Source organism: Esox lucius, chromosome 12, assembly GCF_011004845.1.
Source record: "Esox lucius isolate fEsoLuc1 chromosome 12, fEsoLuc1.pri, whole genome shotgun sequence".
Lineage (NCBI taxonomy): Eukaryota > Metazoa > Chordata > Actinopteri > Esociformes > Esocidae > Esox > Esox lucius.
This window is the reverse complement of record NC_047580.1, coordinates 29,552,033-29,569,639: the sequence shown is the minus strand read 5'-3', so window position 1 is coordinate 29,569,639 and position 17,607 is coordinate 29,552,033. Positions and strand designations below refer to the sequence as shown.

Here is a 17,607-nt window from a genome sequence, read left to right as displayed (position 1 = left end):
CAGTACCTTGACTGCTGTTAGGTACCGGGATGAAATCCTCAGACCAATCGTCAGAGCTTAGGCTGGTGCAGTGGGCCCTGGGTTCCTCCTGGTGCAGGACAATGCCCGGCTTCATGTGGCCAGAGTGCGTAGGTAGTTCCTGGATGACAAAGGCATTGATGCCATTGACTAGCCCTCACGTTTCACAGATCTGAGGACACCAACCGCCGTCTAATCAGGAGCACGCCCAGACATTGTTGTGAGTGCATACAGGCACATGGGGGCCATACACACTATTGAGTCACACAAGTTGGACCAGCCTGTGATTTCAATTGTGAGTTTGAATCCAGCTCTTAATTGGTTGGTGATTTTGGTTTCCATCGACCCTTGTTATGTCATTTTGTTCTCAACAAATTACACAATGTACAGTAAAGAATTTGATCTTTAATGGATTTCCTTTACCCAGACCCAATGTGTGATTTAAGGGTTCCCTTAAGAGTGCAGGTAGCAGCCGATGAAACTCTGAAGAAACTGAAGAAACTCTGAAGAAACTCTGAAGATCTCTAAGATTGGCCATTGGGTTCTTTATCACCTTCCTGACCAATGCTTTGCTTGCACGTTTGCTAAGTACGTTTGGGCGGCCAGCTCTAGGAAGTCTTGGTGGTTCCAAAAGTCTTCCATTTTACAATGACAGAGAAATAGAGGTGGGGAGATTGAGAGCGGAAGAGCGAGAGAGAGTTTGACTGAGTTAGTGAGTGAGTTAGTGAGTGAGTTAGTGAGTGAGACAGAAAAAAAGTTCAGAAAGAATGGCTTAACAACACTTAACAACGGTGCTCTTGTTGAAACTCATATTTTTGTCACACTCAATTGAAAAACAAGCCAACTGTATATCATGGATGCAATCCTTACCTCAACAACTGAAAATGAGGAAGCCAACTGAAACCATAGGACAATCACCCATTGCAGCTACAGTTGCCTAGAAATCAGATGTGAATCATGTATGAAAATTGAACCACTGAACGTTTAGGGACAGTGAATGGATCTTGGCTTATTTTGTCTGGTGACAGCTTGGCGCCACCGGCTCTATTCTAACATCCTGATCATCGTCATCATCATCATCCGCGGCAGGCTATGAGGACACACAAGAATGTGATAAAAGACGTCCAGACCTCATCTACGTTGCTGCAGCTGATTGGACTTGCGCAGATACCCAGCTATCATTTAATAAACAGAGAGGTGTACACCTTAGTCTGAGTTTGGCAGATCTCGTCACTGGACTGCAGGATCTATCCGCGTCTTTCATCACTCCACAACGCATCTTGGCACGCGTGCTGTCCACTCCTGTCTTTTACATCTTTAACAGATTATTACCACTTCAGTCAGAAAACAGGTACAAAGTATTTCATTCCTATGAATATGTCATTGATGTGTAATTTAAGAGTTAAATTAGAGAAAGTATATATACATATATTTCTCCTAAAGTATTGTCCATCTATTGGATGGTAAGCATTTGACAGGGACAGTTGGATACGTTACAAACCTAACCATTAAAGCAAGCGGGGGGAAAACATTGTTATTTTAACAATATTGCTGTATTTGAGAACCTCTCCAGAAAGCCAAATTACAGTCATTAATAAATCATATACACCATAAGTGTAAAAAAAATCCATGGCACCACAGCCGTGCGCATTTGGCACGTCTATATAGAATTTAAAACAAAGAGCTTTCGTTTTTATTATGTCTTATTTGTGTATGATTCCCTTGGTCATTGTAATCATATCTTTGAGCTGTATTATATGTAGGGACATTTTCCTTAGCGTGAAGACAGACTCGAATGTGATGCGCATTTGCTCCAATCGAATTACTTTTACTGTTGTTACTTCGAGCTCTACACAATCGGGATGGAATATTGCCTTACGTTTTAATCAAGGTTTAACGCTGAACTTCAGTGATACAATTTGAATACAACAATACATTTGTCGTGTGGCTATGCTGTTGCCAACCCATCTTCACTCGCCTTACAGGTGGCGGTAAAAAGATGAGAAGCGGCTTGTTGCTGGTGGCTCTGTTCCTCGCTATGAAACTCCGCTCGAGCGAGTCCAGCTGCGAAGAACCTGCGGCTGGACGGTTCAGAACAACCGCAGACTCCGAGGTAAGTACGTTTCTCAGTTTCTCAGACTCTCAGTTCAAATCTCAACATCACATACGCGTATACCAGTGAGTGATTTTGACTCAGTTAATTCCTTCCTATTTTACCAAACCCATATATAGTCATTTATGTGTGCGTGTGTGTGTTTGGATATACTATAAATGTGCAATAATTTCAGGAGAGCCCAGATTTGAAAATCCTCCAGAGAACCCTTCTGAAAAGATATAACGACCTTGATTACGACAGCTTTGTCGGGCTGATGGGGAGAAGGAGCGCTGGTAAGCGTCATCTCTCTCTTTTCTGCATTCCAGTTTAGAGAAAGTTATTCCATATACCCTTTTCGTTTTCCTTTTTAAATACATTTTCATATCAGCAAATGTATCTCAGTCTGCACGACATAATTAACACGGCCTAAAGACATGGTGTTGAGACGAAGAACTTTGCAGAATGGAAAGGGAATAATGCCAGTGACACATTAGATTATGCTGATACTTCATTGTGGCTGACTGCTTTGAACAATTAGTATAGATATTCATTAGTATTATTAAAAAAAATATATAGGCTGATGCAGGTGTTCAAAACAAGCAAATGCTTTCTTCAAAAGACTGCTATTCCCTTTACTATTGTGATTTTTAAGTGTTGTTTGCATTTTACATATTTCCCCCAGATTTAAATGGTTTACCACCATCTCCACATAAAAGTAAGTAAAACAATTGATTTCAAATATCAATATTTTTTATAATTTCTATTAGCTTTTATTTTGACATCTTCTTTCATTCACTGCCAACACCTGCATTTGATAATAACTCAATTGTTTTTGTAACAGGGGAGATGGATGATGTCTTTGTTGGGTTAATGGGCCGAAGAAACTCAGAACTTGGTGAGTGGGTGGAAAACCATAAATGAAATTAGAAAATGGATGGTTCCAATCCTTAATGCTTACTGGTTGAAAGTGATGCTTGATGTCCCAGTATACAATGGGAATAACAAATAATCAATTTCTTCCTGTTTTAATTGTGATGATGATTGGTTTATAAAGCAACTGCACACATCAGGGTTTGTGGTATATGGCCAGTATGCCAAGGCTAATGGCCGTGACAAAGCACTCCGCATTCCGTCGTGACTAATAACAGCCCCTTAGCCCTGGTATATTGATAATTTACATGTGCATCCAACCTGAAGCCTGATGCTTGAAGATTGTTTGAATGGAAACTCCAATGTAGGTTTTATGGCACACAGAATGTTTTAAAACAGTATAGTGGAACGCTGAACATGTTTTAAACATTATAGTGGTACCCTGAAAGTGTTTTAAAACTGTATAGTGGTACTCTGAACGTGTTTTAAAACAGTATAGTGGTACTCTGAACGTGTTTTAAAACAGTATAGTGGTACTCTGAAAGTGTTTTAAAACAGTATAGTGGTACTCTGAAAGTGTTTTAAAACAGTATAGTGGTACTCTGAAAGTGTTTTAAAACAGTATAGTGGTACTCTGAAAGTGTTTTAAAACAGTATAGTGGTACTCTGAAAGTGTTTTGGATTCAATGGCTGAGGATCCTACATAGATATTAGGCACATATAAATAACATTACACATCACACATGAAAGAACAAAAGATTACACTCTAAAAAGAAAAGCTTGTTTGGAGGGTACTTTAAGGGAAGGTCTTCACATTGAAACTGTGGGGGAACCCCTTTTTATGGCTCCTCAAAGAACCATGTATACAACCTTTTGGGTGCAGGTTGTGTGTATGGTTCTTTGAGTACCAACTGATAATTGTTCTTTACAATACCCTTTCACATGTTTCCTTGAAAGACGTGCAGGGGTTCTCCAACAGTTTCAAAGTAACAGACACTCCAAGAACCGTTTCTTTTTAGAGTGTTTTTTTTAGGATAGAGAAAACTGATGTAGAACATCAAAATAATAGTTTTATTATTCTATCTCTCACTTTTACTACATGGCTGATTTTAAAAGATTGTGAGTAATACAAAACGTTTTATACATGGTTATAATTTTACACTGTGTTGCCATGTTTGAAGAAAGAAAATAAGACGTCAGTATTGAGCAGTTTTCTTTACAATGAGGTGTAATGAGTCATAATGAATAGGCATCGAAATCAGCAGGCAAAATTATGTGCAATGAATAGACATGATTACTGCATTTAATAAGTTCTTGGAGGGTTGTTTAATAGTTAATCACTTTGAAACTGGGAGTGAAGAGCTTATAGGGATTGTTCTAGAGTTTCCTGCAATACTTTATAGTGGAACCTGTAGATAGAACTAATGGATTGAACACTGAGTTCATTAAAACATGAGAAAGTGGGTTGTATCAACCGATTTATCAGAAGCACAAATACATGTTCAAATTAAATCAATGTAAAACATGAAACATTTGTTTCTGTGTTAAATAGAATGACCAAGAATGTATACAATCTTTCAATTCTTAATTAAATGGTATTACAACACACCATGAAATGGTCTGAAACGTCACTGAATGGTTTGTTTCAACAGTCCAGTAAAGTTAAGGTTCTGTCTGTTAAGTTGCCACCAAGTGGTGTTTCAAAGCACATTGTTTTAACAGTCAATGTCATGGGTTAACTGGCCATAGGCATCATATCATAAGTCCCTGTCCTGCGTTCTAGCATACAATATCATATGAATAAACCCATTCCGTCCTTCCAGTTAGTTCTGTTTCAATTCCGGTCGATTTCCGGAATACACTGAGATTCCAATTCTCTTCTATTCTTTGCAATGAGGGAAAATTTGAGTTAGAATTGAGTTAAGTTGATGAATTGATCCTGACCTCTATAAATGTCTAATGTGCCATGGATCTTTTCAGCTAACTCAGTGCGTCTCTCACAGGTAATATGAGTCCTTTGAGAAAGGAGACATACCCACAGACGAGAAGAGGAGGTGTTTTCTTTAACAAATGCAGGATGAGGTGAGTCTGGATCTGTGTGTTTATGTATGTTTGTATGCCTTTCTGTGTGTTCGAATGTCTTTCTGTGTGTGTGCGCACGCGCTATCTTCTCTAACGTGTCATTCAGTAGAATGAACGCATTTTATTTTGTTAGAATATATCCTGATTTCCATGCACCTTTGAGACTCAGTTGAGAAGCGTATGCTTGGCCGTACATTCAATATTGATAAAGCTCCTATTACATTTTTCCTATGTTCAATATTATATGACACAATATTACATAACAATATTTTATACATATAAAAAAATATTTCTGAACCTTTATTGATTCTACGTGTGTTGGACTGTACAGTAAACCACTGGCAATGTCTTGATGCAGGTTTCGTCGTGGATTATAAACATCCACTGGGACCCATCTTTACCATCCAGCCAAGGCAAAGCCCCCTTTCAGAAGATTCAATATATTATTATTAATATTATACAATACAGAAGAGCAACTGTTTCTTTTACAACACCAACTACTGCAGAACATCTATGACATTTAAACCAACATGTTACTGTAGCATGCACCAGATGGGTTGTCATAGTAACTAACAAGTATTCAGGCTGTACATATTGTAATCAACAATGGTTACATCCGATAAGATCTATTTCTTTAACATAGTGTGTTCTTTTTCTCCCAAAGTTCAAGGCAACATACAATTTTTGTAAATAAAACAATGAATTGAACCCATGTAGCTGGCTTGTCAGATCACAAGAGTGGAGGCTAGCCGGGCATCCCATGATTAACATATTCACGTATTTTTCTTGTTTTTTTGAAGAGTCTGTAAAAGCCTTTGACACCTCATGACATTATCATTTTGAGTGCGGAAGCATTATTCACAGACACCCCTGTTAGCTGTGTGAAATGCACTGTGTAGCCAGCATCACAGTTATATCCATAATTTTAAGTTCTCTCTTTAATATATTATGGACTATGGAAATAAAGATCCCACCACTGCAATCCAAGTTCTGTCTAAATTTGGCCAGTGCTGTCTAAAAATATTGCAGGTTATTTTCAGTTTATTACAGGCTTGCCCCCTTCAGGCCAGTGAGTGTAACTCAGTGAAAAAACAACAACGGTCAGTCATATCAAGGCCCCTTCATCTCTGCACTGTAAGTGCAATAACAACATATAATTCAGCTGCAGTGGACGGCAAATAAGGCAACAGAGTAAGGGACGATTGTGGTGGGAATAATGATTTGACCAATCAAGTGTAAGACACATGCTTGATATTTTATCAGAACTGTCAACTTACTTTGAACACAGAATGGGTCACATTGATATCATGTCATCAGAACTGTCAACTTCCTTTGAACACAGAGTGGGTCACATTGTAACGTTCTTTTGGAGGTTGCAGGACACAGAGGTGGACGTAGAAAAGTATCTTTAATGACTTACGTAGACACGAAGGACACACAGCAAACAACAACGGAGTGACTTGACTACGATGTTAAATATAAAACAATGACTGACAAGAAACACTAGGGCATAAGGAGGGGCTAACGAGACACAGGTGAAACTTATAAAAGAACACAGAAACAGAACCGAAAGACACTGAACATAGAAATGCAACAGCCAGCACGGCACAGGCTTACTGTAAAGAACATATCCATACCCACACAGAGGGAATCAACCTTGCCGCTCCCATGAAACTGCAGTCCTGTTATTTGGGACGGGAACACTACCCAATGTCTCCTTCCCGCGTCTGTCTGACAAAGGCTTTGCCACTGACTCTCCACCAACACCGCCGTCAGTAATAACAGACGGGGTCGTCCCTGTCCCAACTGTCCCCACCACCGGCCTCTCTGTCTGGGTCAGTTGCTCCATCAGTCCCCGTGGTGGTGGAGGTCTGTAGCGGTACCTGTAGCCGTAAGCACGGAGGTGGTAAGTCCAGTACTCCAGCGTGTACATCAGCTCTGCGTCCACATAGTGGAAGGACACCGCCAGGTCTGAACAGCACTGGGGACCCTGGGGACACACAGAAACTATATTTTCAACTTTACAGGGAAAGTTACCGGGGCTTGATTTAACACTATTAAAATAAGTTGTGGGGACGGTGGTGGTGACTGGTCTGACTAAAGTTGACCAGCGGAGAAATTGAGGAAAAGACAAAATGTTGGTGTTGCTAGCTTGAGTAGTTAAATGTATTCTGATAGGGGGTAATAATGCTAATTAATGTATGCAAATTAATTGAATCATTGTTGATACCTGTGTAAGCATTTTCAGTTGGGATAGTTTAAACATGTGAAACCAAGTTGGATTGGTTTCTGTAGCTTGAACTGTTTAAATGGTGCATTTCCCCCCCGCAAATAATAATAATAATAAATATGTCAAACAATCAGGGGTGTCTTGCCCCACAAGTCCCAGTAATTATGAAATGGACATGCACAAATGATTCTCAAATGTCTACTGATGAAAGGGTGTTTTGCAAAAGGGGTTGTTAGCTGGACAAGCCCTCTGGAAAGTGTTTAGTCCATTTGTGCAACCACATGCGAGAGGATGGACAGGTCGTCACGCTGTAGCAACACATTGTGGCTGACGTCTGTAAGCTGAACCGCCGACGTATGTTGGAGAATGACCAATCCTCACAAAGGTAGCAAAATATCCTGTGGAAAACTAGGGGTGCGATAAAAAGTGATGTGCATTGAAGGGTATGTCTACATTTTTGACGATCTCAAGCCCACTGAAAGTTGGCCGCAATTATACAATCGTGAATTGGACATAAGCAAATTGAGAGAGGGGAGAAACATTGCAAATATGAATGAATGAGAGCTTTAGCTACCTTCTTGAGCTGAGGAGACAATGGCACTATTTCCCCAACAAAGACTAAACGGCTTGTTTACCGTAATTCTATCATGATGTGCCGTGATCATCTCTTTCTGACAGACTCAGAATGGGACTCATTGTCCCAGGAAAGTAAAAAGAAAATATTATCTAGAGCAAATGTTCAAATGGTTGAGGGAGGGCATCATCTCCACTGCTATCAGGCAATCCAGTGTCAATTTAACACCTTTCTCTCTTTGTCTGCACTAATCAGAGCCAGAAACCTGATGGAACAGGCAACACACATTCATTAAAGTTGTCATTCAGTGTTCCCTAACATGTAGCCTATATTCATCCCCATAGAGGGTTCTGTTCATTGAAAACAAACATTATTCCATGTTTTGGACCCCTAGATTGTGTAAGACAGCAAAGCCCTGATTAACTTATGTCTGACCAGTGCCTGACTTGGGCAGGAAGTCATCGCAGCTGAGTACCTCAAATGACTGCCTAATCTCGTATTCTTCTTATAAAGTTTTAGACATTGCCAAGCACTGTGCCTTACCTCTAAACTTTAATACACCTCAAACACACACACACACCAACACACACACCACCCACAAATATCCATTTGCTGTGCAATGCAGATGGAATTGAAGAAAGTCACAGCTCTTGGATAACTGTGTTCTGGATCCAATTTGAGCACCATCCAATGATAATCCATTATCTGGGCTCATCTTAAAACGCCTTACACTAATAAGATATTAAGGTTATTTAGAGAGAGAAGGGGTGAGAGAGGGAACGACAGAAAGTGTGAGAGAGGGAACGAAAGACAGGGTGAGCTTGAAATTCATGGTAATAAAGCTTATAAAATAAATATGAATCTATGGGTGAGAGGAAGGGAAAGGGACTGATATGCACACCCTCCCCCACTGAAAATGAATAATTGAAAACCCTTCAATTATCACTGTTTCTGTAATTTAAATATGGAGACCCTTAAACCCAGAGCAGAAATGTGAACTACTCAACAAGCTGTGTTGCTTCAAAATATGCATTTTCTACTACTGCAGGGACACAGGGCAACTAACTATTCATCACTAAGCAGGTTGACTGTACTGTTGTGATATTGATATTATGGCTATTACTTTTATGGTTGTCTGTTGTCATTAGGCTAAACAATACTAGTTGAATGATGACGTTAATAATCATGATGATGTCCTTCGTACTGATGACCATACTAGTAATAGGTAGGTATAGATATTACTGGTAGCAATGATAGTAGCGGTAATGTTTATAGAAGTATTACTTTTAGTAGTTTTATATATTACTAGGTATAGTGAGGGCGAGACAGAGGGATGAACAGAGAGAGAGAGAGGGCACAGTACAATGACGTACCTCTACGATTGGATAGTAGCAGTAGTTCCAGTACCAGAAGCTCTTGGAGAACTTCCCAGTGAGATGGTGCTCCGGGACGAATGGATGAAATGTCTCCCGTCGCAACGTGTCTCTGGAGTCCATGGCCAGAACCCCCATCTTCTCCAGACACTGTCCCAGAGCCAGGTCCTCCACCGGGGTAGTGTGGGTACACACCTTGGTCCTGAACCCCTCCACAAACCTCCTAAGGGCCTCTTTGCTCAGCACATACCCCGCTCCGCCACTCATGTACCCCTGCTTGGCGAAGGGCTTGAAGCGCTTGCCAAAGTACAGGGGCTCCTCCGGCGTGTGATTGGACAGTACCCAGCGGAGGTTGTCCACCACAACGAACGTGTCATCGTCCGCCTTGAGGAACCAGTCAGCATCGCTGCCGTGATGCAGCAGGGCATAGTGGAAGGCCCGGATTGTCTTCCAGTACAGCTGGTCTCGGCCCTCCCCTGTGCCTAGCCCTACCGTGGGAAAGTCTGGAGGAGGAGGAGGAGAAGAAAAGGAAGGAGGAAGAAAAGGAGGAAGAGAAGAGGAAGAAGGAGAAGGGAAAAGGAGTTCACTAACACTGGGTTGAGAGCTGCTAAGCGCAGCGGGAATCATGGGACAACGTTCATGGGATTCAAGCCAGGCCTGTTCCTGGTCCGCCGCGGCTCTCTCCAGGCCACTTGGCTGGGCGCGTACCTGGGTCGTTAACAGAGCTCATGAAGACCACCACGTTGCAGTGTCTGCTCCAGGTGGCCTTGACATGGCGGGCCTTTGACTGCAGGGTACTGGGACCCGTCATCACCCAGCACAGGATGCGCACCCTCTGGTACAGCTGGTCGGCCACACGACTGTCCTCGCCTGGAAAACACGTTGAAAACAACTTACTGTACACCCTCTACAGACAATTCTGACAATCTGCTGCAGCACGGGCCCACAGCTCTTTAAGCAAAAACCCTCTCCTCTATCTTGTCCCCTTATCCTGTCTAAGAAAGAACAGAAATGCCTGAAGAATAGATTTAATAAACGTTGACACATTTTTGTTGCTTTAAGAATGAACCGCCCCATTAAGGACACTCAGCATCATCTGAATCTAAAAGTGATCCGTTTTGCGCCTCATCGGGGACCGGGTACCTGTGTGGTGAGGGTGGTTGACGTTGATGAGGGCAGCACCCTTCACACTCCAGTTGTCAGTGTTGCCAGCCTGCCTGGCCCAGGACAGCGCTGCTACTGAGCTGCCCGGCACCTCGCCCAGCACCGGGAGCGCCATGCTTCGCTCAAACCACACCTGCTGATTTATAGAATACAAATGAAAGGTTCCCCAGTATAGAGCGGGATACCACAGCGGGCGTCCCACATCAACACAGGTCGCCAGGGGGCCGGCCTAGGTGCAGTGATGCAGGGTGCAAGCACAGTAATTTCAGGTTTACGTGGTTTATCTACAAAGGAAAATAAGAATGAGGTCTTTTATTTTCCATTTTAAAGGGTTTCACCAAGAGGTAGGATACTTTGGAATAGATTTTTCCAGACGGTCACAGGATTAAGAGCAGCCCAATACGGATGTGACATGTGTATTCTGCAACCTGAACAGTAATTACATGTGTATACTGCAACCTGAACAGTAATTACATGTCTATACTGCAACCTGAAAAGTAATTACATGTGTATACTGCAACCTGAACAGTAATTACATGTGTAACTGGTAGGATAATCACAGGCATAACTTGACACGTTGTGATTCTGACAGAACATCAACCCACCTGCCGCAGGAAGAAATACAGGCTGAGTGTGCCGACTACAAAACCCATGTAAAAGCAGAATCTGGAGCCACTCAGGCCCTTCATATTGACCTCCTCTTCGTCCTCCCCCTTTTCCTCCTCTCCGCTGGTTACGTCTGGTCACTGATCACAGCATCTCTGTCTGAGATTGATAGAGAACAGTAAGCTTGAACAGGCTGGCTAGCTGTTCCTGTGGAAGCGTAGATGTTTAAAACGACTACAGTAAATCGCAAACAAATCTGGACATCATGTAATTATTTATTTAATTATTTATGGTCACTATTCCAGCATTTTGGATTTGAAACATCTATAAAGTGCAGACTGTCAGCTGAATTCTTCTTTCAAAAACATTTAGAAACTACAGTACATTTTACATACAGTCCTCATATTTCCGGGCACCCAAGTTATTTTCACAGGTTAACACTGACAACAACAACAGAGTAGTCCTGTTCATACTTGGTTGCACATCCTTTGCACACGCTGACTGCCTGATGTCTGCAGCCCACAGACATCACCAGCTGCCACCCGGTTCGAATGTTATCATTGGATTGAATGGGCATTATCAGTGGTTATCAGCCTCATAGATATGGGTCAGAAGGGGCCTGCTACGTCTACTGGTAGGCTCAGAAGGCTGTTATCATCCATTTGCATGGTTAATCACGGATAAATACACGAGAAGACTCCAGATCCAATCCCAGACGAATTCAGTAAGTCTACAGGTAAGACCATTAAAATGGGTTAAGGTTAGGGTTAGGGTAAGTCTACAGGTAAGACCATTAAAATGGGTTAAGGTTAGGGTTAGGGTAAGTCTACAGGTAAGACCATTAAAATGGGTTAAGGTTAGGGTTAGGGTAAGTCCACAGGTAAGACCATTAAAATGGGTTAAGGTTAGGGTTAGGGTAAGTCTACGGGTAAGACCATTAAAATGAGAGCCTTTAAACTGTGATGATTTTGTCAATACTAAATTATCTAAATACTAAATTAACCATGCAAATGGATGATAACAGCCTTCTGAGCCTAACAGTAGGCTAGCAGGTCCCTTCTGACCCATATCTATGAGGCTGATAACCACTGATAACGCCCATTCAATCCAATGATAACATTCGAACCACCTGCAGCTGCTGGGTATCTTCCCTGGTGATGCTGTGCCAGGCCTGTACTGCAGCCGTCTTCTGTTGCCTTCGACTCCAGCATGTGAACGGCATGCTCAGTTGGATTCATATCACGAGGTTGACTTGGCCAGTCAAGAACCTTCGACGTTCTTCCGTCGTCCAATATTGAGGTCTTCCTTAACATACCTGGTCGTTTGCCATTGGTGAGGTCACCAGTGCAATTCGTTCTTCGTCCTAATGTTGCCAGATGACGCTGGCATGCAAAAAATTTTGGTTCTGTCACTGATTGATACTCAGATTTAGCTGCCCCATGATAGCCGGCTTAACCTGCGCTGACACTTCCTTGGTCCAGCATCAGACTCTAGACGCAAATGCCAAGCCTGCAAAAAAGTCAAGACATTGACAGCTCTCTTGTACATGCACTGACAATACTAACAAACATAAGAAGCAGCTGGGAAGACAATTGGCCAAATATTTATGTTACCCTTAATATGGGGGACTATGTATGTAATAATATAGTTGCTAAAGTGTTAATCTGACATAAAAGGCAATACTCTCAAATTAAAGCTGAGTGTATGCACAGTAACCCCATAATTGGTTAATCCTTTCAAAAACAAAGTGCTGGAATACAGAAACCCCACCCCCTGAAACAAATGTGATTGTCCAAATAGTTTTGGATGTCACTGTGAATGCCAAAAAGTAGAAAAGTAGACTGTTCTACTGGCATGACAGCTTAGTCTAGCGGTAGAACAACAGACTGATGCCAAGTCAGGAACCTTGCTCTTCTCTATGTCAAAAGCCCATTGCAAAAGGTGCGTGGCCAGTAAAGGATATCTTGTTGGATAACCTGCAATACAAACACAGACACCATTGCCACTACAGCTTACAGATAACAAGCCCAGGTTGCCACGTATTGAGGTTGGAAACCTCACGACCTGAACTAGGAAGTTAATCATTTATATTAATTAGTTCAAGATCCCCTTAGCAGAACAACCTATGCTTTATTCATAAACTTGACTAGCACTTATATTGTTGTCGCATTGCACTACTAAAAGTCACTCTGGATAAAGGCGTCAGACAAATTCTAATTCCTATCACATAGGCTTTATAACATCACAAAATATTAAAATGACATAATTATAGTAAAAACACAGTGGTGACACTATTAAGTTTCACAGATATGTCTTCACTATTATCTGATCATAGTCTTATTTTTTTTGGATGACAGACAATTGTTTTAATTTGTATTATTTACATTACGTAAATCACAACTCGATTCAGCGTTCTGATCTAGCTCGTTACATCTCTACTATATGGCGGTAAAAAAAACATCAGTAACAATGTCAGAGCCCATCATATCATCAACATATCGGTGACCGGCGTCACCGCAAACATCTTCACAGCAAATGCGGTGGATTTAGCTTCCTAGCACACGAAATGTTTATGACAAGGAATTATGTGCCAAAATATAACATTTACCTGTGTTCTTTGATCAGCGAGTAGCTGTAAACTAAGCGCGAGAAGATGGAAAGCAGTTCCCACAGTAAGAGTGCAACATAGCCTAAAATGATGTTAAAAACATTTTACATCCTCTTCGACATTAAAGAAAAGGGGGGCATGTACTACAAATATACCGTCAATACAGACAGTGATCTATTCCGGGATTTACATTTGTAAAGGCCCCCATGTATTCAAATAAACCACACCACGAGTAACCGTACTGTAAAATCAACATTCTTCAGCTTGAGGGGTAATCTCTTTGAAATAATCTTATTGGTGGGAATTGTATTGCGTATGCACTAAGAGTCCGCCCTCTTCCCTAAAGCCATACTCCGTGATTGAGATGCTTTACAGTGTAAAAAAAAAAGAAATGCCGCTAAAGCCCTTTAAATTGATTGTACTGAGAGGAACCACTTCCTGATATACAGGCAGACGAAAGTGCAACAAAAGAGGTTTATGTTTTTTTTGTAGCGCCAGATTAGGTTGCGCAGCACAATCCTCTAGAAGATATTGGGTGCGTTCCAGACTCATATGACCAAATTATTTCAGGACGCAGGACGATAATAACGATTGGTTGGTACTGTGCAACTACCAGCTGTCTGAAATTGTATTTAAAGTTTTAGTTAGATTAGACTGTTGTTGAAGTCTAACACTTCCCCAAGTTGGTTTATTGTAAAGGAGAATAACACACCAGGAGTCAGGTCAATTACCGTACCGCATATTCCGTTTATTACAAAAGCTTTTGGAGACAAATTGTCGCTGCACAATGTCTGAACATGAACAGTCATAACAGCATTATTTATACTTCAAACACTCCTAAAAAGTGGGGAGTTGAATATGCCAAGCATGTGGGCCATTGGTCCAATTTATGTTCTATGCCTTATATGTGTAAATGCAGCACAAGCGTCATCTTTGCACTTTGTGGTTTCTGTCTTGTCTATTCTTAATTCAGCCCTGTCCAGAATGTGTGTGCGTTATTAATCTGTTTCTTGTTCTTCTGACACCCAAGCTAAATCGGCTCTCTCTCTCCCCAGCAACAGCCTAAATAAGATTTTTCAGTTTCAGTTTCAGCATATGCTACAGACATTCAACATATTGCTTCAATGCTCACAACAGTTTAACAACTTGTACAGTCAATATATCCACACTGTGTAAGTGACACAACATGATATATGTTTTTGGGTAACACGACATCACAAAGCTGGTGGATGTTAGAGACCTTGCGCTCCTCCACCTTCCGTTTGAGGATGCCCCACAGTTGCTCAACACGGTTTAGGTCTGGAGACATGCTCTGCCAGTCCACCACCTTTACCCTCAGCTTCTTTAGCAAGGCAGTGGTTGTCTTGGAGGTGTGTTTGGGGTCGTTATCATGTTGGAATACTGCCCTGAGGCCCAGTCTCCGAAGGGAGGGGATCATGCTCTGCTTCAGTATGTCACAGTACATGTTGGCATTCATGGTTCCCTCAATGAACTGTAGCTCCCCAGTGCCGGCAGCACTCATGCAGCCCCAGACAATGACACTCCCACAACCATGCTTGACTGTAGGCAAGACACACTTGTCTTTGTACTCCTCACCTGGTTGACAACATCTGAAGCAAATACGTTTATCTTGGTCTCATCAGACCACAGGACATGGATCCAGTAATCCATGTCCTTAGTCTGCTTGTCTTCAGCAAACTTTTTGCAGGTTTTCTTGTGCATCATCTTTAGAAGAGGCTTCCTTCTGGGACGACAGGCTTGCAGACAAATTTGATGCAGTGTGCGGTGTATGGTCTGAGCACTGACAGCCTGACCCCCCACCCCTTCAACCTCTACAGCAATGCTGGCAGCACTCATATGTCTATTTCCCAAAGACAACCTCTGGATATGACGCTGAGCACGTGCACTCAACATCTTTGGTCGACCATGGCGAGGCCTGCTCTGAGTGGAACCTGTCCTGTTATACCATTGTATCGTTTTGACCAATGTGCTGTAGCTCAGTTTCAGGGTTGTGGCAATCTTCTTATAGCTTAGGCCATCTTTATGTAGAGCGACAATTCTTTTTTCAGATCCACAGAGAGTTCTTTGCCTTGAGGTGCCATGTTGAACTTCCAGTGACCAGTATGAGGGAGTGTGAGAGCGATAACACCAAATTTAACACACCTGCTTCCCATTCACACCTGAGACCTTGTAACACTAACGAGTCACATGACACCGGGGAGGGAAAATGGCTTGTTGGAATATTTCCGTATTCCAACATGATAACACCTCCAAGATGACCACTGCCTTGCTAAAGAAGCTGAGGGTAAAGGTGATGGACTGGCCAAGCATGTCTCCAGAACTAAACCCCATTGTGCATCTGTGGGGCATCCTCAAACGGAAGGTGGAGGAGGGCAGGATGTCTAACATCCACCAGCTCCGTGATGTCGTGATGGAGGAGTGGAAGAGGACTCCAGTGGAAACCTGTGAAGCTCTGGTGAACTCCAAGCCCAAGAGGGTTAAGGCAGTGCTGGAAAACTATGGTGGCCACACAAAATGTTGACACTTTGGGCCCAACTTGGACATTTTCACTTAGGGGTGTACTCACTTTTGTTGCCAACGGTTTAGACATTAATGGCTGTATGTTTAGTTATTTTGAGAGGACAGCAAATGTACACTGTTATACAAGCTGTACACTCACTACTTTACATTGTAGCAAAGTGTCATTTCTTCAGTGTTGTCACAAGAAAAGATATTATCAAATATTTGCAAAAATGTGAGGGATGTACTCACTTTTGAGAGATACTGAGCATGAATGGATGTCCTTAATCAACATAAAACTTTTACAGTAGAAAATGTGTTCCTGCAACAAAAGAAACATGAGTTTATATATGTCAACATAAACAAACAACAGTACACTGTTAGTTAATGTAAATAAAGTAAGGGTATATATTAACTTGAGTGGTAGCAGATTTAAGTTATTCTCTTAACCTTCCACCAATTTATGTTCCCTGGCCAGAGCTATGCCTGGAAGATGAGATACTTCCGTTTCTATCTGTAGCTATGCTACACTTACAACTAAATCAACTTCTGCTATAGTCAGTGCTGATGGTGACAATGTTGTGTGAAAATATCACTTTCAACTTTTTTTCATGTTTAAAAGTCTCATCATTGGAAACACATGTCTCAATGTGGAGGTCTTGGGCTGGTTTGGTGACACGTGGTCTGCGGCTGAGAGGCCGGTTGGATGTACTTCCAAATTCTCTGAAACACCATTGGAGATTGGCTTATGGTATAAAGATTAACATTCAATTCACGGGCAACAGCTCTGATGGACATTCCTGCAGTCAACATGCCAACCGCACGCTCCTTCAAAACTTGCTACATCTGTGGCTTGGTGCTGTGTGATGGAACTGCACATTTTAGAGTGGCTTTTTACTGTGGCCTGTGCAATAATCATGCTGTCTAATTAGCAACTTGATATGCCACACCTGTGAGGTGGATAGGCCTTTTGTGTACATAGAGAAAGTCTTAGATCTCTGAGTTCAGCTCATGAAAAACAGAGGGCAAAAACAAAAGTGTTGCGTTTATAATTTATTTCAGTGTAGTACTGATTAGCCTTGTGTCATTTTCTGCTTCTTAGACATAAATGAAGATGCCTTTGCTTCCCATGATGGTTATACAACTGTGAGCCTTTATCCTCAAGGTTCTCAAACGTGTGTGAAAGGTCTGTGCCATGTTCACGTCACTCCTCACCAGGAACCGGCGCACCTCCCAGACCACAACCTTCCAGTCCACCTGAACACAGCACTCTTCCCGCCTCACAATCACCTGAATACTGATCACCTGTGTCACTTACCTGTTCCTTTGTGTTCTCCCACTATTTAGTTCATTCACTACCAGCTTTCCAATTGTGAGGTATTGATTGTTTGTTTGCTGCACCTTTACTAAGCCCTTTCCGGATTGACTACTTTTTGGGCTTTTTGTGTACTGACCTGATTCTGCCCG

The 17,607-nt window shown here is 41.9% G+C and overlaps 2 protein-coding genes across 4 annotated transcripts; one reads left to right on the top strand and one right to left on the bottom strand.

Moving 5' to 3' along the window:
* The first annotated feature begins 1,131 nt into the window (after positions 1 to 1,131).
* tac3a (tachykinin precursor 3a) lies at positions 1,132 to 5,773 on the top strand. Its single transcript, XM_010875105.4, has 7 exons — positions 1,132 to 1,369; positions 2,004 to 2,131; positions 2,307 to 2,406; positions 2,796 to 2,828; positions 2,955 to 3,008; positions 4,987 to 5,065; positions 5,424 to 5,773. The coding sequence occupies exons 2-7, from the start codon at positions 2,018 to 2,020 to the stop codon at positions 5,440 to 5,442; spliced, it is 399 nt and encodes a 132-aa protein (XP_010873407.1). The 5' UTR covers positions 1,132 to 1,369; positions 2,004 to 2,017; the 3' UTR covers positions 5,443 to 5,773.
* An 87-nt stretch (positions 5,774 to 5,860) lies between these two features.
* On the bottom strand, positions 5,861 to 16,462 carry c1galt1a (core 1 synthase, glycoprotein-N-acetylgalactosamine 3-beta-galactosyltransferase, 1a). Of its 3 annotated transcripts, none has more exons than XM_020051398.2 (6): positions 16,393 to 16,462; positions 11,012 to 11,171; positions 10,386 to 10,542; positions 9,951 to 10,112; positions 9,243 to 9,745; positions 5,861 to 7,055 (listed from the first exon to the last, which is right to left on the bottom strand). In XM_020051398.2, the coding sequence occupies exons 2-6, from the start codon at positions 11,093 to 11,095 to the stop codon at positions 6,717 to 6,719; spliced, it is 1,245 nt and encodes a 414-aa protein (XP_019906957.2). In that variant the 5' UTR covers positions 11,096 to 11,171; positions 16,393 to 16,462; the 3' UTR covers positions 5,861 to 6,716. The 3 variants fall into 3 exon arrangements, with proteins under 3 accessions (XP_019906957.2, XP_010873408.2, XP_010873413.2); XM_010875106.3 differs by lacking the exon at positions 16,393 to 16,462 and adding an exon at positions 13,621 to 13,995; XM_010875111.3 differs by lacking the exon at positions 16,393 to 16,462 and adding an exon at positions 13,621 to 13,994 and having other exon boundaries at positions 10,386 to 10,539.
* Positions 16,463 to 17,607: the final 1,145 nt, after the last annotated feature.